The sequence below is a fragment of the Serinus canaria genome, chromosome 15 (genome assembly GCF_022539315.1).
Source record: "Serinus canaria isolate serCan28SL12 chromosome 15, serCan2020, whole genome shotgun sequence".
NCBI classification, from domain to species: domain Eukaryota; kingdom Metazoa; phylum Chordata; class Aves; order Passeriformes; family Fringillidae; genus Serinus; species Serinus canaria.
The window spans coordinates 7,202,101-7,227,234 of NC_066329.1; the positions used below are offsets into that span (position 1 = coordinate 7,202,101).

Sequence of the window (25,134 nt, forward strand, 5' to 3'; positions counted from 1 at the left end):
CATGGGGCCCTTTAGCAAAAATAGTTTATTGCACAAAACTTTTAAAGGAATCCCTATGCACATAATTTTTATAATCAACATGCTTTGTATGATCATAAACATTAATTGTACATAGTGTAACTCCTCCAGCCCCTGCGTTATCCATTCTTCAAGAACATGGAATTATTAACTTCTATCTTTACAAATACGGCCTAAGCAGACATTACTGAATGTCATACATGAAATAGAACCCTTTCATTTACAATATCCAGAACATCTTTCTCTCCCCTAGAAATCTGTGCATGTGTATTGGAAATGAGGCTGCCCAAGACCCAAGTGTTGCTCATAGGAGGCAGAGTGATCAGATGACAGCTGATGAACATTAGTAATTCCTCTGGACAGCAGTTGTTTTCACAGGAAAATACTTAAAGGCTCTGATCACAGGAAGTCACATGCAACTATTTCCACTTTCCCCACAAAGTTAATAAAATGTACATCACAAGCTTCTGCATCACCAGGAGTGAATTTGTCATCTTTAAGGTAAATTTATACTGGTAACAGCACCTGTCCCCAGCACACCTTTGATGTTGTCACAGCTAACACTAAAATAGCTGTGCCTCTGCAGTTCTCTCCCCTAAGAAGGGAAATATAATCCATGACAACATGAACAGTAGAACATTCATCTTGGATATTACTTAACACATGTGAAAATCCCATAGATTTCTGCTAGGATATTGCCTGAATAAACACAATGGGATCAGATCCTCCTGCTGCATGAGTGGATAGGGGGCTCAGCTGATCCCAATACACTGCACAAATATTTCCAAGAAATCTGGAAGACAACAGAATGGAGCATTATGCAATATTCAGCAATGCCAGAGCCTCAGTAACATTTTATTCTATTGTAGGGTTTGCTGGTCTTTGTTGTGATATTTATTTTAAATGCACAGTTATTCAAAAGCCCTCAAAAACTCAACAGCATCTGAAATAATAATGCACCATTTACCAGCTTTCAGCACTGGGGAACATTCTCACATTGCAGTGACATTTCTCCTTCATTAACTAGATTTGGTTTAGTATGTAGCAACCACTGAAGAAACAGAAAATACATTCTATTGCAGTGCTTGAAAAAGTAAAATAAAATTTTAAGAGATTATTCTTCAGATTCTCCTGATTATTTGGCAGTGCTGTGAGAGGCAGAATTTTCATTCCTAAGTTATTTTATTGCCTAGATAGCAGACCTGAAGCTTTGCAGACTGAGCATGCTCAGCCTCAGGGTGAGGCTTTTTAATAAAGCAGCAACTATTTCTCTGGGTCATTAAAAACATAGCTGATGAACATCAAAGAAATGGCCTTGCCTGTATCACACACTGCATGCTCCTTCTAGAAGACCTCCCAGTGACTTCTGTAACTTCACTTAGTACCTCACCAGATGGAGACCCTCTAAAGTCTCCCTGTCCTTCATTTAAGTAAATGACACAGTGTTTGTAGAAAAAGCACATGGTGAATATAACAGGACAACACCCAGTGTCCAGGTACTGCCAGCAGCAGCTGGGCCAATGCAGGAATCTAATCCACAACAGCTCCCTCATCTTGGAAAGGGAAACACACATCTAAGGCTACTTGATTGTGCAAGCTCAGATGTCTTCAGGAGATAGTGAGAAACTGCAGCAGGAGGCAGAATGGACACAAAAAGGAGAGCTGACATTCAGAACAACTAGGAAAGCTTCTAAAAATACTGGCTTCTTTAATACCAGATAAAACCTTTATCCAAACAACCACTGCTGAACTAACAGATTAGAACATAGTGGATTCTGAACTGTAGGCAATGTATTTAGTAAAGTGAACAGCAACATTAACGCTGCACAAGTAGTATTTTAAATCCTGGACATTTGGTAGTTTTCTTGTACTGAATATATTATTCATTACAGTTTATTTTTTTCTTTAACAATACTGTGGTTTGGTTTTTTTCTTCTTTGAGCTTAATATACAGGCAACTTCAAGAACATGACAACAGCAAGATAATCAGTACCATTTACTCTACAAAGCAGACTGCAGCAGTGTGCAGACATGTCTTAAGCTAGTTTGTAAAGCTTTTGATTTTGAATTGTTTGGTAAATCCATCTGATGGGCATCTAATGCCACATCAATGCATTTCTTCCTTTACCAGCTGCAAAGCTTGACTGTCAGCATCACTTGACTTTGATCCAAATAAAATCTAAGTTAAAATCCAGTAGCTGCAGGGCATGAAATCATTCAGTAAAAACACTTATAGTGCAAAATGTTCAACTGGACTAGAGCTTGAAGTGGTAGCTCCAAGAAATCAGACTTTGGATAAATATAGATGGGTTTGTGAGTTTTGTTTGGTTATTTATTTTTTGCCTTACTGCTAAACAAACTGCAATATCCTTCCCCCTCCTCTGCAACAACCAAACCCAAAAACAGCGACAACCTCTTTGGAAAAATACATGAACTGGAATTTTTGTCCCAGCCTTTGAATCCACTTGTACTTAATAGATTTTTTTTTTTTTTTTTTTTTGTGAACACCAAACTACAGTGGATATAATTTACTTGTTTTATGTTTCAAGGACAAAAACATTCTAGTATATGAGTAACCACTAAATGTTCCAAATACCCTAACACTGAATTTTAGAGTGAGGAGAGGGCTGCCTTGTCACTGCACTATGAGCCACACAGAGCAATGGGACCAAAGATGAAGGAAACTTAAGTGAGCTGCTTTAAAAATAACTTAGTCAAGGTGCTCTGCAGAGGGACTGCCACAGTACCAACACTTCCATTCACCTTGGACACCTTGGAATAGAGGCTGCAAAAAGTAGAGGGAGTGTGTGGGAGAAGATAAAGCTATTAAAAATAATATTTTTATAGGCATTATGTCTTTTAAAGTAAAAATAATTACACTTCTAAAAGCTCTGGCTATAGGGGCTGATTTCCCTAAGCCATTTGTACAGTATGTCAAAGAAGAGCAAACTTAAACATAACATTAAAACAATGACAGTAACAAAACCCCTCATTGTAGCCCTAACTTACAGTATATAAGCATATTAAACCAGATATTCAAAGTCAGAAAATTATTATTTTTTTCTTATGTATATATATATATATTTTACACACATACTTTTAAATGGGTGTCTACTTCAAAACTTGAAATAAAAAGGTGCAAAGTATTTGTGCAGTGAAGCAAAGCTCACTACTGGCCTGTGACTGTAAGAGAAAAACATCAGCAAACGTGCCAGGCAAATCTGCCAAAGATACCAACTGCTCTGTGTTGTTTGTCTTTGCAGTCTTGTTTCTTCTGCTATAGGTCAGAGGTCATCTTCAAAACTGGAAATGGCTTACAATAACTTATTATCCTTCAAATACAGATATCTATAATCTGCATTTCAAAAATAAGAGATTATAGGAGGGACAAGAGAATACTCAGCACATCCAGTTCTCAACCATTGCTAATGGCTGAACATGAGAACTTATTTTTCTGTGTAGTTTGGCTACAATCCAAGATGAGGGAAAAATGCATCCTACTCCCACAAATTAAAAAAAAAAAAAACAAAAACAAACAAGAAAACCTAGATGTTACATAATTAACAGTAATTCCTTAACAAACTCATCCAGATTGAACAATTACATACTTGAAACCAGATGCTCCTCTTGACCTCATTTTAAATCTTCTTACTAAACCCTCAAATGAGCTAGATTCACCACTTGGCAGTACCCAACATGACAGAATTGTTTCAAACAAACCCTTAGAATAGCACATTCTGCATCTGCTATTCCATCAGTTTCTCAAATCAGTGCCCTTTGCTTCTACGGGCAAAAGCACAACTCTGAATACCATTTAAAAAAATGAAATAAATAATTTTTTATAAAGATTTGTTTATATACTTAAAGCAATAGGAAGAAAGACAACTGATTAGGAGGTTATAGTGTCAAAGCTTCCTTGTCACTAACACTACAATTCTCTTTCTTTTCATCTGCAGTAGGAGCCTCCTGCTGGTCTGATGCAGCTGTAGGACTTGTAGAAGTAAGGTCCATTAACTTGCCCTCAATCTGAGTCCATGAAGACATTGATTCATGTACTGTAATGGTGTGCTCCTCCATCTGGCGCTGAAGGCTGTCCATTTCTTGCCTTTGGATGTATTGAGAACAAAAAAAGCCAAAATTAGCAAGCAGAAAACTGACTGCTAAATGCAAGCCAAAAAAATTACTTTTCTAATTCTTGATACCTACTCCAAGACTACCTAAGATATAGCTGTATACAAGAGAGAGAAATCTACAAGAAGCTTAGGAACTGTCTTAAGAGCAAAACAAATACAATGTGCTTAATTAAAAAATATTAATAGCTGCTTTTGATTTTTTTTCTGCTGTGTACAATTCAGGATGGACATTTTGCTTAGTTTATTGTAAAGTCTTCTTTCACTATGGCAATGACCATATAAGCAAGCACTTACAAAGAACATCCTACTGTCCTAAATATAGTTCCAATAAATAATTAATTTTACAAATAATTTTTTCCTCATGGGGGCAGCTGGTTTCCTGAAAACATTTTTGAGATTCCTTACTGTGGTTTAAAACAACAGGCCATACTTTAGCTGCCGGAGACAGCTGTTCAGGTTCTTCAGAGGCTCCTTGCTCACAGCTGTTGGTTTCAGCAGTTCTTCCAGCAAGGCAGCAGGCACTGGACAGTCAGGAATCTTGACTGGAGTCACTGGATTGGAGGAGTTATTCTCGCCTTTCAGTTCTTTCCTCTGGTTAAAGGAAAAAAAGGAGTCAGAAACACAATTTTATTTCATCAATGTAATTTTTCCCACCTAGAAAGAGTCTCACATCACACTACTGGTGCACATCTGCACTAAGGAGCAGGAATCACAGGCACATTCACGTTAGGTTATTTAAGAGCATAAGCAGAGAACTTTCCTGTACTTTACAAAAATTGTTCTTTCTATTTAAATACCTTCTTCATCTTCCCATGCTTCAGGTCCAACTTCAGCTGCTGGTTTTGCTGCAGCAGTGACTTCATGCTGTTCTTCAGTTCAGTCACTTTAGCCTGCAGCATAAACTTATCCTTCTGAGTTGCTGACAGGTCTTCCCTCACCATCTCTAACTCAGTCTTGATGTTCTAAATGGGAAGAGAATCAATGTGATGTAGAGAAACAGCATAAAAATTCCAGCCAACTAATGTTTTTATAATCTTTTCAGTTTCCAGAGGAAACTAGAAGAAAAAAACAACACACAACACTGTATCAAACTGTTTGCTGTTTGAAACAAATTTGCCAGATCTAGCAAATGGCAGGAAATCAGAGGTTAGGTTAAAAGAAAAGTCAGTAGCCTATTTTAATGGCATAGAGGTTGAAGAACTACAAAGGTAACAGCACAGTCAAAATAAAAATTCAGAAAAAAGTGTAATATGCTTTTAAAAAATAAAAATCTAGTTTTAATTATCCCCCTACAGCAATCAAAATTTCTATCTATCAGAATTGGCTCGATTAAATACCTGCAAGACAACTTGTACCCCTTCTAACTCTTTGTGGCTGCGCTGTTCAGTCATGTCCAGCTGCTGCTTAAGTGTTTCAATTTCTCTTTCTTTTCGTTCTACTTCCCACTTCAGGTCTTCCACCTACCAGGGGAGAAAGAAATATATAATTGGAATTATCTACAGGTGCAATCAACCACAAAATCCAAAATATATTCTTATGTTTCATGAAAACCTTCTTAAGAAAACCTAGCAAAACTTTATTAAATATGCTGAATTAAAGACAAAAATCATACAATGCAATAGAAATACAGATAAACCCAGTAAGTGTTCACTTTTTACCTCTTGGCTTACTAGAGGCTGTTCACCTAGTTTGTCATCCAGGTTTTTCTGCAGAACTTGGAGCTGAGACGTGGCTTCTGCCAGCTCTTGCTGGAACTGAGATACCTCCTGGGAATGTTTTTCATCCTGTACCCTGCGCAGCAAGATTAACAGACACAGCAGTTACTCAATCTGTTCTTTAAAACAAGAACTTCTCTGGGTTAGCCAGTTAACTATGAATGACACGACTGTGCATGGAACCTGGTTAATCACAGCTTTGACTGAGGGCTTTGCCAACACATTCACAGAGCAACAGTTAAATCACAAGAAGATTTTATGAAAGATATGTACAAATATTAAATATTGGAAAAAATTATGAAATTCTTGAGCACCAGTAATAGTCCAATTACAAAAAACAGATAATGCAGCAAAAAACTTAAAACAAAACCCTGTCAGCAATTTTGCTTTGTTTCTGGAGGAGCAGAGTTAAGCTTATATCCATTTTCATGTAGGTCAGATAGTTTCTTTTAATTTAAGAAAAAATTTTATATATGAGCAAACTGAATTTTAATACATGTGAAACATAGTCAATAATCAAATTAATTCTTTATGCAGTTCCTCAGGGATGTAAAAGAGAAGAATAATAGTATATATATAAAGTGCTAATCCTTGTTAGCAAAGTGAAATAGTAGAAGTGTGTGGTGAAAGTGAAAAAAAAGCAGATAGTGAAGCCTAAAAACAGTGTACCTCCGGGCTAACTGAATTATAAAGAGAGAAAAATGCAGGTATTTGCTCAGAGTCCAAACAAGCATCCATGGTCAGGTTCTGCTGAGAAACATTCAAAATAATCCACCCCAAAGGGGCAAACCCAAAAATTCACTGATGTATGGCTTTTTCAGAGGATTTGTTTTAATTACTGTTCTTTTTGAGACATTTACTTACTGCAGCTTGTCCACCTCAGCCTGCAGGGCCTGGACCAGCAGCTCTTTGGCGTGGAGCTCCTTCTTGATCTCACTGAGCTCCAGCATCGCTGCCCGGTGGTGTCGCCGGTTATGGGCTGCATCCGCTTTGGCTGCTGCTTCCTAACAGGACAAAAAGATGCAGATTCACTTTGTTGTTTCTCTGCAGGTGAATCAAAAAGGGAGCTTAACACAGGACTCAACAGAGGAGGCATCAACTGATCTTTCAGCCACTGGCCATCGTGACAGGCCCCTGCAGGAAGCAGGATGTTACAAAACATAGATTTCATTTCAATATACTTTTTAAACATCTTTAAATTGCCTTGTAATTAAATAAAAGATGAGCCATTACCTGCTTCTGAAGGTCTTTAACTTTCAGCTTTTCCTTCTCTAAGGAAGCCTGTAAAGCTTGAATAAGTTGTTGCATTTGCCGATCCTCTTCCTCTTTCCGCTTTAGGACTGCCTGAACCTGTAACACATCACAAAAACAAATGCATGCTTTGTGTGGGCTCACTGGAAGTAGAGGAAATGTAAACACAAGACAATGCAGGGATTGCAGAACAACTCTCTGCTGTTCACTGATTACTCTTTCCACACAGTACTTTCAAGCTTACAATGGTGGCTCATTGCCTATGTCCACATGAATGTATTGGAATAAAAATTCTTTATCTCAATGAATCCATATGTAACACATATGGATTTGGTATGTTCCAAATACCTACACTTTCACTATTGCAAGTATTGTAGTGTTAATTTTTTTTCTAAAGTAAACTCTGTTTAGTGCCAAGTCCCATTTCTGATCTCTTGTTCAACCCCCATATTGATCCTGTTACACAACACACAGGGGACCCAGAGCTGAAGAAAATGCACCAGCTTTGTATCGTGTGAGCCAATTCCCTTCTGAAGTTATTACATCAAAGTGAATTACCTGTAGATTCAGTTGTACCAAGTCTGCCTCTCTTTTTGCTAATGCTGTTTCAAGGATATTATTGTGTTCCCTCAAAGCAGCGTTGGACTGGCTGAGACCTGTAAGTTTTCCACGTTCGTGTTCCAGTTCAAGGGCCAACTTCTTATTCATTTCTTCTAAACGTTTTATCTTCTTCCTGAAGCCTCTAGATTCCTGAAGCTATAGTCAAACACAAATCAAACAAACATAACCAAACAGCTTCAGGCTACTATCACAAAAAAAATTGTGAGTTAAACTCATTAAGCTTCTTGTTTTTCCAGAGTGAGATTTATTTTTTCTTTTCTTTTTTAAATGAACATTAAAAAATAAGTTCACTTTGGTATTTTTTCCTGTTGGAAGACTAAAATGCTTGCTAGAAAGAAGAATTCAGGAGTACTGTTCAGGTGCAGGTCCAGAGCAGTTGATATATGTAATTCTTTTTGTGCCACTCTACAACTGAACACCATCACCTGGCCCCCAGCATCACTGGAGATCCATGACTCCCAGCAGTTCCAAAAGCTAATGGTTTATGTATCCTCACTGTCTCATGACCAGACACAGCTGGTATCTAATACAGGAACCACTCTTCTCTCTCATCTTCTTTCCCTATAGGACAATGACTCATGAAACCACAAAGAACCAGCACAAAGCAACAAAACACTGACATGATGTTTCCTATCCATGATTCTCATTTTCTCCACCGATGGAAAAAAAATTTTAGTACTAAAATTCTTCCCTGTCTCGCAGGCACTTTTTACTGTCATATGCCCATCTACCAAGCAAATTCAAGCCATCACCTCATCTTCAAGTTCCAGCACTTTCTCTCTGTATTCTTCAAGCTCCTGGCTGGTCAGTGAAATCACTTCTTGCAACTCTTTTTCCAGCATCAACTTACTGCCACTCACAGCTCGCAGTTCTGCCTTCAGAGCTTGGATCTTCTCCTAAAGACAAGGAGGTCACATGTGATTAGTGCATCACCCCCCTTCAGGAGTCACTTCTGCTTGGGTTAAAAACCCTGCTTCTCCAGCAAATATGAAACAAGGTGCTAGTGTTTAAATTAAAGGTCTTGCTCAGAGTTTTCCACCTTTGCATCCAGCTACTGCTGTAGGTGTATTTGATATCTTGCTCCATTGGTTCAAGAAATTGGAGCTTCCCTTAGTAAATGAATTTTCTTATTACAGGCCTAATATATAAATAAGGTATGGCTACCTTGAAAAACTTTTATCTGTCAATGAGAAAAAAGCAGTAAGAGCTAGAATCTTGGAAAACTTCTAGATACCAGCCCTTAAAAAAAAATAAACAATTCCACCAAAAAACCAACAATAACAATTTAATCAGAAACTCTTAGCTTGCCAAATCACCTCTCTCAAACATAGTTAAAGAAGTTCTCAGTGCTCAGAGCCCTGACACCATGCTCTTATCTAGCTTTATTTTCCAAATATTTTCATCACTTCAGGGTGAAATAGTATTTCAAGACTTAAAGCTCTGTCTTTGTACAATGTCAAAGGACATCTGCATACCTGAGCAATCTGGTCATTCCCACCATCAGTAATTTGTGCTTTTAGTTTGCTCAGCTCTGCCTCAGCAGATTCCTTTGCAGTAAGAGATTCCTGCAGCCTCCGACTGAGAATGCTGACTGCATTCTCATAGGCTTTGTGTTTTGCTTTCATCTCTTTCTGAGCACTCGTCAGGTCTGACCCAAGACGCTTCATTTTCTGTTTCTGCTCTGTAATGGCCCTGGTGTGAAAGGGAAAGAAAACACCAGGTAAAAACAAAAGCTGCTTGACAAATAGTACTACAAGATTAATTTTTCACATAACCCAACAAAACCCAACGTCTGAAAGCCAAATATGAAAACCAAACGCTGTAGTTCTTTTGTCTGCGCTAGAAGAACACTTACTTTTTTGCTTCTTCTTGCATTTGTTCTACTTGTTGTTTTAATGCCTGATTTGCCTCAGCAAGAGATTCCATTTGTTCCTTATCAAACTGCAAAGACTTAACAGGAAGGAAAAAAAGACCCATGAGTATAAGAACAAAAGCATGTTTGCTGTGTATGTTTGATTATAAAAGAAAAAACATGAAATTTCAAAATTACTTTCATCTCTAAATATAAATTGCTCTCCAGTCCTCCACATTCTCTTTCCCTTTTATTTTCTATTTAAATATTTCCTTTGAGGCCACCACTGTTAACACATATGAAGAGTGTTTGGATCTTGTTTTCTGATGGGAGTTCACTGTAGGACCAAGGAAACTGCTTCCACATCAGTCTTCTACCACTCCTGTAGTGCTTCTCCCCACTTACTTATACGAGATGTTAAAGAGCAGTCATGCCTTTGCAGAATTTTGGTAGGTATATGTTGAACTGTCTAGACTATTTTAAATATATAACCAAGACCATTAATTAACTTGCAGGTGGTCCTTCTGTTTCTTTACAAAGTTACCAGAAACAGCAGTGTATCCTGGATGTAACACTCTCCAAAGCCTTACACCTTCCATACCTGCAGGCGTGTTTCCATGTCATCTCGTTCTTTCTGCACTGACTGGAGGTGATTTTCTAGTTCCACCATCTGCTGGTGAACCTGAGATACTTCCTTCTGTAGTTTTGAATGCTCAGATTCCAGTGACTGTTTCTCAATTTGGATTTTCAGCAGCTCTTGTTTTATCTCCCTCAGCTCCGAGTCCAGCCGCTTCTTTGTAGCTTTCAGCTCACTGATGAGCTGGTCCTTGGAGCTCGCATCTCTTCGATAAGCTTCCACCATGACCTTGCACACAAGAGTTTCAAAAGGACAATGTCACCTCTGCTTCACCTTGGCAAATTTTTGACTAATTTACTAGAGAGTATTTACTGATATTCTTTTAGTTTGAGGGGTGGGGGTGTCATACAAACCAGCACCAGCTTCTGTAAGATATTTACTCTGGTTCAAAGGCTTTTATGCAAGCTCAGATATCAAATAACTGTTCATATTAGCAGGTTTTTAAATGAAACACCTCAGTGTTCTCTGCAATAAGGGATACCCTTCTTCACATTCTTTATGGAAACTGCATTATGTGCCACTTTTAAAAACCAAACTAATTGTAGAAAATTAACTATCCTACACACATAATTAGTAACTTTGCCATGAGAAGAGGGCTTAACTATGACTGACAGTTTAAACAGCCTTCCCAAACTTAAACATAACAAGCTAAAACAAACTTTGACATTAGGCTAGTAAGCAATCAAGCAGCAAATTAATGGTGCCACCTTATAAATAAGACACATATATGTGCAACACTAATGACATATCCATTTCAAATTACTGTTTCAAAACTGTAAATTCAGAATAAAATTTGCAGTAAAGTACTTATTTACCATCTAATTACTGAAGCAACTATTATTTTTCAAAGCTGCAAGGAAAGGACAACACTTGAAGATTTACATGAGTGCTTTTGCAGAAGCAAACCTACTCAACAAATCAGAGAGAGATTTTCTATGGTGGATCACTTGGCAAAGGCCAAAGCCCTATCAAAGCATGCATTTGTTGGTGGATCAGCTTTCACATCAGTTACAAATCCAACTGAAAGTTACATATTTTCTGTATTTTGATGTCACAAAGTTCTGTGATACAAAAAATAGATCTAAATATCCTCAAAACCTCCCCAGAAGTACATGCCTTCACTGTAAAAAAAAAAAAAAAAGTGTATTCCTTGGGTTTATGTATCTGAACTTTCTTTGGTTGTACTTACCTTCTCCTTCAGGAACTGTTCCTTCACTTTTTGAAGCTGTTTTTTAAGGCTGGCATTTTCTTGTTGCAGATTTTCCACCTGCCAGAGGGGGAAAAAGCAAACATTGCTTTATGTGCCAAATGTCATACCTGATTTATTTGGTGAGATTATCTGTCTGATTTGCAACAATTGCCTAATCTAACAAGGATCCTGTTTCTGACTAAGCATCTCAGTGGTTAGATAACATTTTATACAGAAATACACTCACCAGGTCACCACATTATGAACTAAATTACTGCATAAGAAAGATCTTTAGCCCACAGTGCCACAGAAAAGAGCACACTACAAAATTACTACCCAAATTGTGACCTGTACTCCAAATTATTGTGTTTTAAAACTGGTGAGATTTCAGAAAGATCATTACCTGGCTTGATTTGACTGCCATTTCTTGCTTCAGCTGCTCCAAGATTTGTGATGTTACTTCTGTATCTTCTCCAAGGCGTGTTGCCCCTTCATCAAGTTGCTCTTTACTTGCTTTTGCTGTCTGCAGAGCCACCTCCAACACAATCTTCTCGTTCTGCAAATACTGGATTGTGTCATCTTTAGAAGCAGCATCTCCCTGGAGCTCTTCTAGCCTGGCCTTCAGTTCATCATACTGTGTCTGCAGGTCATCCAGGGACTGCTCTTTGGTGTGCAGTGTCTCCTGGGTTAGAGTCAGTTGTTTCATCAGGTCGAGGTGTTCTTGCTGCAAGGATTCAAGCTGCAGATCTCGCTGATGCAAAGTCAACTTGACCTGACAGGAAGTATTTTAAAATTAAATTAATACAAACCAAAGGTTATCTTTGCAAAAGCACTTTAATCAAAATCAAGTATTATAATTAATATTATTTCAGCCTGTAGGAGAAAATAGCAGAAGTTGAAAATATTTTTAACTTTCCTAGGCCACTTGTATTTGCTCTGTTAATTGTATCAACTGCCTTGAGCAGCATCTGTTACCTTACAGACTAAGCAATGACCAGAATGGCAAATCTAAAATATTCATAATATTCATTGTATTCAAAAGTTTTACTTGAAAAATGTGTCCACAGCAAATTCAGGTAAATTCAGCATTTTTAATAATACCATATCATGACATGGAATATAGTATTGAGCTATCACATACTTCATGTCACTGCAGCCCTTGACATGCTGCCTGCATAAGGTTACAAGGTTAAAGCAGGGCTCTGTAATTGTAAATGTATGTAATGATATCCTGGCTGCCTGACAACTTTGAACATGGATCTGTGGTTTTTGTCTATGCTTACAATAATCACATACTGAATTCACTAAAAAAAACCCAGCATCTGGCAAGACAGTAGTTATGAAATTTTAAAAAAGTATTATTACTGACATGAAAAAAGACCTTTTCACCTGGAACAGAATGACTTCAGTATGCACTTCATTTTTGCAGCAATCTTTCATGTTTCAAAAAGAAGTTTAGAGGTCAGTATCAATTTACCATTGCTTTTTCTGCCCAACCAGTGTTTCCCTTGGAATTCCTGGGAAGTTGATTAACAACAGTCTACCTGTTCCAATTCTTGCTCCAATGTTGCTGCAGAATCAGCCATTTTCTGGAGCTGTTCTTTCTCATCCTCAAACTCCTCTAGTTTTCTCTGCAAGTCTTCTTCCACCATGGTTTTAGCCTCCTGGATCTGCATGAAGGCAGCTTCCTGGTCTAACATGTCAGCCTGCATAGAAAAAGCATGGAATCAACTACTACAGTTTCAATGGAAGGGAAGGAATGGGAAAAAAATAGGAAAAGAGAAAAGTAAATTATCAAGAAAATTTGTGGAGGAAAAACACAAAAATAATTCTGATGTCTGCCTTACACACCTGTATGCCTTTACTGAAGTCACTCATTCCTATACTTAAAACACCTTAGAATAACAGTGAATGTCTTGCATACTTGTGACAACCTGAATTCCTACTAAATAACACCTGGTCCTTTCTCAGTTGATGAGCAAGACATGAAGAGAAAGAATCTTTATTAAAATTAAGCTGTGTGGAAAAATTCTAAACCAAAAGGGATTCCCTGGATGCTGTAGCTACTCAGGAAACAGTCCTGTCATTTACACCAGCTATCAGTACCACTGCAGATGGGTGCTTGCTTTACTCTCCTTTGAGACTCAGGAGCAGGAATGTCACTGAAAATCAAGGGATTTTAAGGCTCTAAGAGCTTTGGAAGTGACTGTACTGCACTTCAGATTTTACTCAACTTTTCTTACTGGAGGGAAGGAAGGACAAACCTGATTACTGAGCAATTTCACACACTTAAAATGGACATTACTGATTTAGATTAACTTCCAATTAAGTTTCCACTTGAACAAGTTCATGGATGGGCAAAGGACAACATTTACATTTGCCTTCAAAGTTCAATTAAAAACAAATACCAGAACTGAAAATGCAAGTATTACCTTTGAATGGGAATATATGGCCTTGTTCCCCCCTTATTGTTCATAATGCCATGCAAATTTATTTGCTCTGAAATATTTACTGCTTTTATAATGCAGGCTTTGAACCAATTAATGAGAATTCTATGTTACTTTGCCAGAATAACCTTGATTTTGCAAAACATAAATACACAACCTAAACAGAACATAACTCATGAAAACCCTCTACAACCATACCTCAATATTTTGTAGTTGTGCTGCAATACGTTCCTTTTCTTTAATGGACCTGTGCTGGGTTTCAGTCAGCTGCTGAGACAGGGCCACATTCTCTAGTTTGAGATGTTCCAACATCCCTGCCTGAGTCATCTGCCCAGCCTAAAGGAAGGAAAAAAATCACAGATAATGCCAATCACAGATAATGCACTAGGTGTCCTGTGGATAAAACTGACAAAAAAGAGATTTTCGGTTCTCCCATGTGCAATAAATCACAATACCTGTATATTGGCCATCTCACTCTGCAGCCTGACACGGGCCTCCTGTGCCAGGACCAGCTGCTGCTGGTACCACTGCCTCACATTTTGGAGAGATGTGATTTCTGTTTCAGATGCCTTCAGCTTGTTGGTCAGTGTGGTCCGTTCCAGCTGCACCTTCTGAAGCTGGGTCTGCAAGGAAGCCAACTGCTGTCGCAGGTCATGAACTAGAAAAACAAAAATAAAGAGCTTGGACTAACACAGCCCACTGTGCTATTTTTATGCACACTTTTTCAAGGATTACTGCTGTATTTGTAATTTTATCTATTTTTCCTTAATTGTTGAACAAAAGCACATATGCCTAATTATAGAAAGATTGGTTTTTCCTGCCAAAGTGCTAGAATCCAAAGTACCAGGTCATAAGCAGAATAAAATTAAACTAAATGAATCACTTCTGTAAGCATTCACAGCTCCTTAGAGGCAGAAAATATGAACTAACTAAACATCAGGAAGTAGGTGTCCTGGCACATAGAGTCATTATTACAAATCAGCATTTGTACAATTTTCCAAAAAAACAACTAGGCCACTGTCTCCACTAAATATTTATGCCTCCCTCTCCAGGCTGGCATTGGCAGCTTGCAAACTGTGACACAAAATCAAAACCAAACATCTTAAAATTGAGACCATTTTATTAGTATGATATCAAATAAACACAAGTTTAAATTTCTTCTTCTCTGACTTCAGATTCAAGTTGAAATAAAATGATTTACGGAACAACAAATTTTAAAGACTAGCATTTTCATCATCCCACCTGTACTGTCTCTGGTGAGAACATTTTTTTGCATATCTTCAACCTTCTGCAGGAGTCTCTGGTACTGCTCCTCTGCTAACTGCAAATCATTGTTTGAAGAAGCCAAACTGGCATTCTTTGCTTCCAAGGCATTTTGCAGGTCAGCCATTGCTCGTTCCAGATCCCAGCAAGACTGCTTTAATGTGGCCACTTCTGAGCTCAGGGATTCCTGCTTCTGCTGGCTGTTTTGGCTGTGTTCCATCTGTGCCTGAAGTTTCATGTTCAAAGCTGCAAGTTGGGCTTGTAGCTCAGTCTTCTCTTTGAGAGCCTGAATGTGTTCGGAAAATCAAAATGCAGGGGTCTCATGAGAAAATATATTAGTGGCTGACTAAAAAAGATGCCCAGCAAAGTGGCTTTGATAAGGCAAAGACCAAAGGAGGTGCCCCATGCTCTGGAGCTGAGATTCCCCATCTCTCTGTCCTTATATCAACCCCTGAGCCTTTCATTGTTATTTCTTCTCTTCCCTGGCCAGCTGAGGAGGAGAGGGACTGAGCAGCTTTGGTGGACACCCGGCATCCAGCCAGGGTGAGCCCACCATGGCATTCTTGTAAGGTACCTCACTCAACAATGTTTTTACAAAACACAATTCCACAAGTAATGAGCAAGATGTTCTTGAATATTAATTAAAATCTTATTTTGATTTGCTGAATACAGAATTCCAAATTCATTTCCTACCTGATTAGCTTCTAGTGAGAGTGCTTCTAGCTGCCCTTCAAGTCTCATCTTCTCCTTCATAACCTGCAGCATCTCGTCATGAGTTCCTGCGATAGAGCTTTCCATAGAAACACTGGAGACAGAGACAGCACAAGCACAGTTACAGGGCTGGAACACAACACTTGTCTAATTGAAGAAAAGTGACTCTGAAATTAAGAGGTACTCAGAATCCATGTGTCTTAGACTGTAGGACATTTTTTCTGATTTATGATAGATCCAGTACACAGTGTAACAACCTCTGGTAAAAAGAGAAAGAAATTATACTCATGCTAAGGTTTTATACTTAATTTCCTGTACTTGCAGAAACTAGAATCTGGTGTGGCACCATATATTTGTTATTTTTCAGAACTGCAACCAGTGACTTTGTCATATTCTGTATTTACAGATCCCATTTTAAGCAGACAACTGGACATGAAGGGATCACAAAAGCTTCACAATTTTATTCTCATAACTGTCTGCTTTAATGTGCCTGAGAAATGCCATCAGCTGCTGCAAAAGAAGGAATAACAGCTATTTGGCATAAGGGATTCTTTATGCTGATTCCTTGCTGTACAGCCAAGGCATCTGGAGAAAAAGATCTTTTCTCATTACCATCAGAAATAAATCTTAGCCAGAATAATCATCAACAACTGATTGTACACCTCAACATATTTGGGGATAACACTTTATTCCAATAAAATGAGGGGAAGTAATTTCAAAAGTAGGACATATAAAATATACATCTGCAGACAAATGATAAAAAACACACATTGTTAAGGGCTACACCAGTTATGCACTTGCTTTCTTAATCAGTTTAATACCTGTCATGTACGCATAAGCTTGGGAAACTAAATCTCATTCTCAAAGGACTGAAGAGGATAAGATATCTAGGACAAGACTTGGCATTTCTTAACTATGTGAGGTCTGAAAGGTACATGCATAGGTTAAAAAAAAGACAATACTAAATATCATTGAGACAGTCTAGTCTATACTTTCAGACTTTGTAGACAAAGGCTCATGAGTGATTCAGTGAATAAAGTCCTTCTATACAGACAGAAACAACTGCTTGCAGTACATTTAACACAGCCAGTGGCAAAAATATCTTTCTCTAAAGATGCACTTGGTAAATAGGTACTCAAGTGAAGTGACCTCTCAGATTCTTTTCGAATTTGTAAGCTACTAACAGACTCAATAACTGTGTAAGTTAAAACTGGATCTAAAGTTAATAGGAGAGGAAAGTAATAGGGTGCCTATTCCAAGAAAATATCATTAACTAACAATAGGTATTCTTACCTGCTAGAAATGCTGTCTCTCCTGCTCCGTACCTCCCCATTAACTTCCTGCTCTTGGGCCTGGTGCTCCACTGCTGCAGCCTGCAGCACCTCACTGATGGAAGGAAATTGCCCCATTGCTTCAGGATGTATCTTCTGGCCATTTATTGTATATGGAGTGTCCTGTTTGCCTTCTGTATTCTGCAAATTGCTATACAGCCCTTTCCCTGACACACTGCTGTAGGTAGAGCTGTCACTCTCATTCCCATCCAGCCTCATTCCCACTTCACTCCCATCAATTTCTGAAATGCTGTCTCCTGCCAAGGAGGAATTCTCTACTCGATCATCCACGTCAGAGGGCAGACTGATCTCAGACACAACTGATGTTGGGCCACTTCTGCTTTGCATCAGGGCCCCCCCAGGTAAATCAGTACCCATAGAATTCCCAGTAGCATTTTGAGCATCTGAATCTTCAGTTCTGTAGTCAGCCAAGGACCGGATCTTGCTGGCCTTAGATTTTGAGCTTCTTCTTTCTTTTGAGGATGCTGGAAGTCCCAGGCTACCCAGCTTTGGCCCCCTGGGGACGCTGGTCCGCAAAAAGGAATATTCTTTAGTCATTGCTACAGTGCTGGCTCTTGGCAGGATTTCTGGATTTAACATCAGCTCAGGATCCAGGGTGCTGGAGGGACGGGTTTTGGATGTAGACTGACTCGACTAAAAGAAGCAGAGTCAACAATAAATTACAGATTGTTAATTCTGAAATAGCATCAAAGACTTATTTTGCTGTAACTTAAGATATAAAGCTCTACACTTTTACACTGATATTAGACATGTCTTTTCATAAACAAGGTAAATTACACCAGCAATGAACCCTATCAATCTGCAGTATATAGATGTTGAAAATGTTCATATGAGACTCCAAAAGGTAACTGAAAAATATAGGCAAAATTTAACATTTACGTTGCTTTAAGTTTGGTGTCTGTTTTTTTCCTCCCCTATTTTAAGTAGCACAAAATGGTACATTACTGATGAGGTAACAGAACCAAATTTTGCCTGTCCAGAAGACAAAAATGCTTTCTTCTCATTTGAGAAAACTACTGAATGTTTTAATTCAGGGAACAGAAATGGTAAAGTTTTCAAGCTTCTCAACAAAACACACTCTAGAAGATGTGTTGTGGGGTACTCACTCTTTCTTGGTGTCTCTTCACTCTATATTGTTTGAGCTGCTCTTCCAGACGCCTTCTTGCCTGAAGTCTGATTTGCTCTTCATTTTCCAGTGGCAGTGAAGACTCTCCTGAGCCTGTAAGGGAAAGGCATCTTCACAGTCAAACAGAAAACTCCAACATAGGTAAAAGGGATGCAAAAGGTAAAAGCTCCTTCTACCATCAGCAACATGCTTCATGCTTAAGCAAGGAACAAAAGGAAAGCCCACTGACATGCACCTCAAATGACCCTCTTCAAATATATCCTTGTGTAAGCACTGATAAAGCCTGTGGACTTCCATTGCTCAGTTTGCAAATGCTATAGTTCCTCCACAGATAGAGGAGATGACAAGAGATTATACAGCAAGAAAAAAAAAATTGCTGCCACTTAATCTCACTTGTCCTGCATTTCTGACAGTACTAAAATTATAAAACTAAGCAGGGCCTACACAGTCCAGTCATTCCCTACAAGTAGTGGAAAATGGTTCCCTAGATATATTTTCTTACCTTTTATTGACTCACATTAAACTTCAAGTCACATTAAACCTTTCCTGTAGTAAGACTTTTAGACACCTTAATATAAAGGCTTTCCCGTCTCCCCCCCTTCATTGCTCTTCTCTCCTTTCCTTTTTTTCTTAGCTTAAAATCACCTGGTTCTGCTGCTCTTTTTTTTTAATGTCACCTGTTACTCCTAAAAATCAAGAAGATTAGAATAGCTTCAGACCCAGAAAGCCTGCATTCCCCTCCAGTGAAGAGCCAGTTTTAAGTGGCAAGGCACGTGCCTTAGCTGTAGCAGAGGGTGGTTTACTGAAAGAAAATGAATAAGTAAAAGTTTACTGCAAAAATGAAGTTTAGTTCAAGCTTAAATGATGTTACAGAAGTCCAGAGCCAGGCTCAGAGTAAAAAGCTTTATGCAGCAAGAGAAAGCAGGGGCACCATCATAAACAGATGCTTACACAATTCAGTTTCTTGCATGGGAAGACTTAGTTTGAGAGACTGCAAAGCTTCTTTTCTAAGAGCTATGCCCTCAGCACTAGTTCCCTGAGACTTCCTTAGGCTGCCATGGAAACCAGTCACACCTGGGGATGACTCTTCACCCTGCTCACTGCTGGTAGGATCAAAAGACCCAGGAGAGTCAAGGCAGAGCGACTCTGGCCCATTCTGGCAGGCATCCACTTTGCTGTTTATCTCCAGACTTCCCTCTTCATTTGGCACTTCATTGATGTTATTACTGGTAGCTGGAAAAGAAAGTTTTACTGAGCTACAGCTTCAAGCCACTTAATTTATCTTCACAGCTCCACCTAAATACAATGCCAGCACTACTGCCTTTACATTGTGTGACTACAGAAACTGCTACTGACAGCAACTGGCAGGAGACATTTCATAGAGGATTTTTGCTTCTTTACTTTACAAGACCAGAACGAGTACTTTTCATTTGTTTTACTATGTTGCCCTCAAGCAGGACCTCGAAAGTCATCATAAAACATATCTTCAAAACTTCACAGAGGTTTTTAAATCTTGTTAGGTTTAGAAGCATGAAACACTGAGTGTAAGGAACTCTGAGGGACAATCTACTATAAGTAAGCCTCAGCAGCTGCAGGCCTGTGCAGAATGATTCAGCTCTTTGATGTGCAGCTGGGCACTGGGGAGGAAGCATCCACCATCCCCATTTCCAGCCTGGCCCAAGCAGTTTCTCAATTTTAAACTGAGCTCACATTTTTTTGAATAGGATATCTTCATCAAAAACAGAGTAGTAAAGATAATATGTATCAAAATAATAAACCTACCAATTAAAATGCTATTCAAGAACCACTTCAACACCAATTTTATCCCCACATATAGTATTTTTCTTTTCCAGCAGGAAAAATACATATTCAAAACCAGATAAACATTTCACGGGTTTATACTTCAGATTTCTCATTTCTGTTTCACTTGGCTGGGGACTATTAACCTGAATGTATGAATATATGAACCTGCTGTTGCAAAAAACCCATGTATCTAACTTTAAATTAATTATTATATATCTCAAATGAACAGAGCACTGAAACAGCCACTGCCTTTCTGTTCATTCCCACACCATGTTATCACTCAAGTAACTGCAACTCACTAGAATAATATGCAAGATTTAATTTTTTTTTCTAAAGATGGTGGAAAATATTTTATATTTATGATCATAAAGTATTTGCAAGTGCAAAATCAAGTTCCCACCTCTGCAGTGCATCTTCCCTCAGGCCAGCTCAGTGTGAACCAGCATAGAGGAAACTGAATGAGGAAACTGAATTTGGGCAGAAATATAAAACTTGCAGACTTAGGCTGCCAAAAGCCATCAGCTCTAAGATTTGAGCAAAATACTTTTGAGATCCTTATTTGTCATGCAGACAACATTTCAGGCCATTTAGCCTTAATCACTTCTCTGATTTAGGTCATCATGTTGTCACAAAAAAAGTCGCAGGCATGATGGAAGGGGTGAGTTCAACAAGGATGTAAAGGAGAACAGAGGGAAAGACTGCTTTTTATTGACCAACATTTTAAAATTAGAGTATTGGCAAAACTGACTTTGAAATTGGTGTCAATGCTAAGAATAGCCACAAGAAGCCAAAAATAACAAGAGAGCTCATACATTCAGAAATATTGTTTCTGCCCATCTCAGAAACTGCGTCAGGTTTATACTTTATTCACAGTTTTTCTTCCCAGCAGTGAGTGGTATACATATACCAAAGTGATGCTGGAGCAAAATTCTGGAGGAATGGTTTCCTGGTGACTTTCTGAGACCAGGAGACACAATCTAAACACTCCTTGAACTAAAGTAATTTAAAGGCAGTAGTGTCAATACCGCTGCAGTCTTTTTGTAACAATGGGCAAGGAGATGCAATTAGAATAAAAACAGTAGAAAGACACACTATCTAACTGTAAGTCATAATTTGATTGTCCAATACAGGAGATGACAGGAACATGTGATCTCCAGCTTCAGAAAAGATCAATGAATCATCACACTCTGCCACCCTGGTATCAGGCAGGGTAAGAAAAGCAAATAAAGTGTCAGGGCCTCCTCTCTGCTGCCTGTGACAAGGTGACAAACCTGTGGCACCAAAAGGCCCCAACCTCACCACGTCACCTCCTTTTACACAGGGAACCAGTGTGGTTTTGTGTATCTAGGCAGTATCAATGTACACACCTCTCCACCCAGCCACCCCCACATCCTTACACACCAACATATCCTTGGACTCCTGCCAGGAAAACATGGAGATTTCAATTCAGGGCAGGGAAAACACTTTCACAATGAAAGCAGGTAAATACTGGAATGGGCAGGGAGGCTGAGGAACCTCACTCTACAGACACTTCCAGAATTCAATAGGATGAGGGCCTGAGCAACCTGATCTTGCTCCAGAACTAGGTGTGCTCAGTGCAGCAGGTTGAACTAGATAACCTGCACAGCTCCCTTCCAACTCAAGTTTGATTCTATAATCTACTCAGATAGTGGACTCTAAATAGTTTCTCATAAACAGCTGCATCATTATTTTATTATAGAGCTTGTCTGCACATAAAAGTTACTTTGAGATAAACTGGAGAGTACATGCCAGCATCTCTCTTTCATAAAGGGAAGCAGAGCCAGACGTTTTGGGTTTTGCCTGAGTGATTTAATTTATTAAGAAGATTACTCCTGCCAGAATAAAGCACTCCAGTCATAAGTTTACTCTGGAACAGTCATTTCAGAACTGCTTGTTCTACAGAGCTTCAGGTGTGCACTCTTGGAAACATTATCTGAAGACGGACTGACATCCTGAACAATAAATACTCACCAGACAGCTGATAGTATTTAAGTTAATAGTTTTGTTTTGCTCTCAAAAGAACAAGTTCTACAGCTAAAAAAACAGTTCTATATGCACACAGAGCTATAGATTTCACCAAACTTGCTTAAAACTGCTGTACAAAAAATTCCTGACCCCAAGGAAAAACTTCACCTGAACAAGAACACAGATGGTTATATAAAAGCCTGGGTAAGACTAGGAAATTATCTGGTGCCTATTAAATAACTTACTGTTAATTTCATCTGTAGTAACTAGCTGTGACTTGGCTTTCCAATCTGAAAGTTCTTCAGAGCTGCTGGGAGCCCCATCACTGCTTCTGCTCTCCAAGTTAACATCCTGCTGGTCAGATGAGGAGTCCATGGTAAAAATGATCCAGATCCCTGGAATGTTCTTCTTGTCAACAATTTGCCACCAAGTGAACTACCAAGTCCTGTTTCTCTCCATCAGCAAGAACAGCATCCAGGTGTCACACAAGAGCACAGTTCTGAGCTGTAGAGCTATTGGTGTGCAGCAGGCAGCTTTTAACTCCACATCATGGAAACAGCTCACAGCCAAAGTCACAATCACCAAGGAGCTGCATCCTCTAGAAACAAAATGTAGTGAATTTACAAACATTTACTGGAGCTCTGAAAATAGGAGTTAAAAATAAAGTAGTGCCCACAGACAGAACCAGGACATGCAGTAATAACAGAGACAATGAAATACAACCAACTATCCATCTCTGGGGGTAAAAAGTGATCTGTTTATGCTCACTATTTTAGTAGCACTGATACGCTGCAGAAGGATGCAACAGATATTTAGCAAGAAAGCTGATTTAGAATCATTGTCCCTTTTAATGGAAAGATCTCTTTGGCCTCTGCTTTAAGAACAAAGACAGTAACAGAGTAGTATTCTCCTCTGTAAATTACAGTTTATATGTGGAAACACACCATATATTTAATCTAAATATATCTTTTGTTAAAATGAAGTATGGAATTCTGATTTAACCCTTTAAAAATTAAATTACATCATTACTGTTTACTTGTCTGCAGAATAACAAGTGTGAATCACTGTACAGACTCTGAACTACTCATTACAGCACAAGCTGGCAGTCAGAACATCAGTCAGACTGCAGCTAAATATTGTCTTCTCCTGTAACCAGCCAAGAAAAGGATTTCCAAACACAGTTTATGGAATTTGCAAATGATTCTTCAGGTATTCAGATCTAACTCCTGAATACCTAATCTAACCTCTGGGGGTGGGGAGGTGTGGTTGTTGGAGAATGTCAAATCAGGAATATTTGGACTGCATTTTTACATGAATACAAACATTATGAACAACATTCCTTCCATATCTCCAGGGAGCACTTGTGTAACTGCTACTGTGCCACACTGCTGTGGTCACCCTGCAACACCACCATCAAAAACAACAAAAAAAAGCAACACCACCTCCAAAATGTTCCTGAAGCAGCAAAGAGCTCAGGACACACAGGAAAACACGGTTATGTAGGTGATCCTTACAGAGGTGAGTGGTGAAGGAGCCAGAAACCTGCAGCGCCTTTCTAAATGGGAAACCTCCCCAAAACAAAAAAATTAATACCTTCACTGTGATTTGTTACTAATTTTTAACGACTTTAAGTATAATAAAGCTTTCAATAGAACTCCTAGAACTGCCACTGTACAGCAAATAGATGCTGAGTGACAGGTTACCAAGAGGAATCACAGACAAAAGGCAAGCAAGATTTTGGCTCCTTACACCTTGTCAAAATCCAGCAACACGAGATGGTTTGTTGTCCTTGTCATAAAACGCGTTTACGTGATCAAGGTGACAAGAATGGCTTCCTCTTGCACAACCCATCCCCAGTATTAAACGGAAGAGTATTCTGGCCTCCGAGTCCTTTTGTATCCCTGTGTTGTGCACAAGCAGACAGACAGACACACACACACACACATAAATGTAGGCACGCCACGGGGACACAGCAATAAGACCCTATGGAAAGAGCTGTATCAAAGTCATCGATTTTACTTAAAACACGAACAGTAAGAAAGACAACGGGTCCCGGTCACAGACCGGGAGGGACCGGCAGACACGGCCGCGGGGTCTCTGGGCCGGGCACGTCCCTGGGCGCCGGCAGAAGCAGTGGGAGGCCCGGGGCCGCAGCCCACGGGGCCGGGCCGGGCCGGGCCGGGCCGGGCCGAAGCCGAGCCGGGCCGAGCCAAGCCGGGCCGAGCCAAGCCGGGCCGGGCAGTTCCCCGGTCCCCCAGGCAGCCCCGAGCGTCCCGCGACCTGAAGCGGCCGCCGCTCCCCCGCTCCGAGCCGCCCCCGCCGCCCCCCATCCCGGCCAGCCCCCGCAGACCTGAGGCCGCCCGCCCGGCGCCGGCTCCTGCCCGAGACGTGGCGCTGCCTGCGCCGGGAAGGGGCGGGCAAGCTGGTGCAGCGCGGTTCTCGCTCCGCCGCCGCTCCGGCGCTGCCGCTGCCGCCGCTCCGAGCGCGGCCCCGCGCGGGCCCCACGGCTCTGCCCCCGCGCGCCGCCGGCCGCGGCCCCCGCCGGGCACAGTCGCGGCCGAGGCCCGGGCGCTCCGAGGCGGCGGCGGGGCCGCCGGGCCCGTGGAGAAGCGGCGGCTTTTCCGGACGGACTTTTCCGGCAGCGCACGGAGGGGAGGGAGGCACGGAGGGGGAGCGGCTCTCGGGCCGGGCCGCCTCAGTGCCCGCCCCCGGCTGTGCCGGGGCTCTCTGAGGGGCAGGGTTGTGACCCGCTCCTCCGTTGGGACCCCGGCGCCGGCACCGACGTGCGTAAATTAAAATTAAGTTGTGCATCAATTAAAAATTAAAATTTCTTTGTGAAGGTGGTGCGCCCCTCGCAGCTTTGTGTATCTGCATCATTCCTGTTCCTGCATTAGCGTTACCTTTTACAGGGTCTGAATCAGGAGGATCCCGTGACATATCTGTAAATGTCACGTTTTCAGCGTTCCCGATGGTCCTTTCCTCATAAATCAGTCCTTAGAGTTTCCAGCATCTTTCTGGAGCCGGGCATCC

The 25,134-nt window shown here is 40.1% G+C and overlaps 1 protein-coding gene across 5 annotated transcripts; it reads right to left on the bottom strand.

Moving 5' to 3' along the window:
- Nucleotides 1–7: 7 nt before the first annotated feature.
- GOLGA3 (golgin A3) lies at nucleotides 8–25,134 on the bottom strand. 5 transcript variants are annotated; one of them, XM_030231827.2, is made up of 25 exons: nucleotides 24,455–24,751; nucleotides 23,854–24,005; nucleotides 22,350–22,702; nucleotides 19,267–19,548; nucleotides 18,296–18,408; nucleotides 17,131–17,822; nucleotides 15,820–15,931; nucleotides 15,106–15,412; nucleotides 14,319–14,521; nucleotides 14,062–14,199; nucleotides 12,961–13,122; nucleotides 11,820–12,188; nucleotides 11,417–11,494; nucleotides 10,192–10,455; nucleotides 9,594–9,688; nucleotides 9,214–9,430; nucleotides 8,491–8,634; nucleotides 7,676–7,873; nucleotides 7,100–7,216; nucleotides 6,731–6,870; nucleotides 5,810–5,942; nucleotides 5,489–5,611; nucleotides 4,949–5,113; nucleotides 4,582–4,742; nucleotides 8–4,123 (listed from the first exon to the last, which is right to left on the bottom strand). In XM_030231827.2, the coding sequence occupies exons 3-25, from the start codon at nucleotides 22,477–22,479 to the stop codon at nucleotides 3,916–3,918; spliced, it is 4,551 nt and encodes a 1,516-aa protein (XP_030087687.1). In that variant the 5' UTR covers nucleotides 22,480–22,702; nucleotides 23,854–24,005; nucleotides 24,455–24,751; the 3' UTR covers nucleotides 8–3,915. The 5 variants fall into 5 exon arrangements, with proteins under 5 accessions (XP_030087687.1, XP_018772113.2, XP_030087686.1 ...); XM_018916568.3 differs by lacking the exons at nucleotides 23,854–24,005; nucleotides 24,455–24,751 and adding an exon at nucleotides 25,005–25,134; XM_030231826.2 differs by lacking the exon at nucleotides 23,854–24,005.

Bases quoted from the DNA above. Each gene is read 5' to 3' on its own strand.
- GOLGA3 (XM_018916568.3), bottom strand. From the start codon at position 22,479: ATGGACTCCTCATCTGACCAGCAGGATGTTAACTTGGAGAGCAGAAGC. The intron at 6,871-7,099 runs GTAATGGCTCAT...TTGTCCTGTTAG, and splicing joins TTAAAGACCTTCAGAAGCAG to GAAGCAGCAGCCAAAGCGGA. The intron at 4,743-4,948 runs GTATTTAAATAG...TCCTTTAACCAG, and splicing joins AGCATGGGAAGATGAAGAAG to AGGAAAGAACTGAAAGGCGA.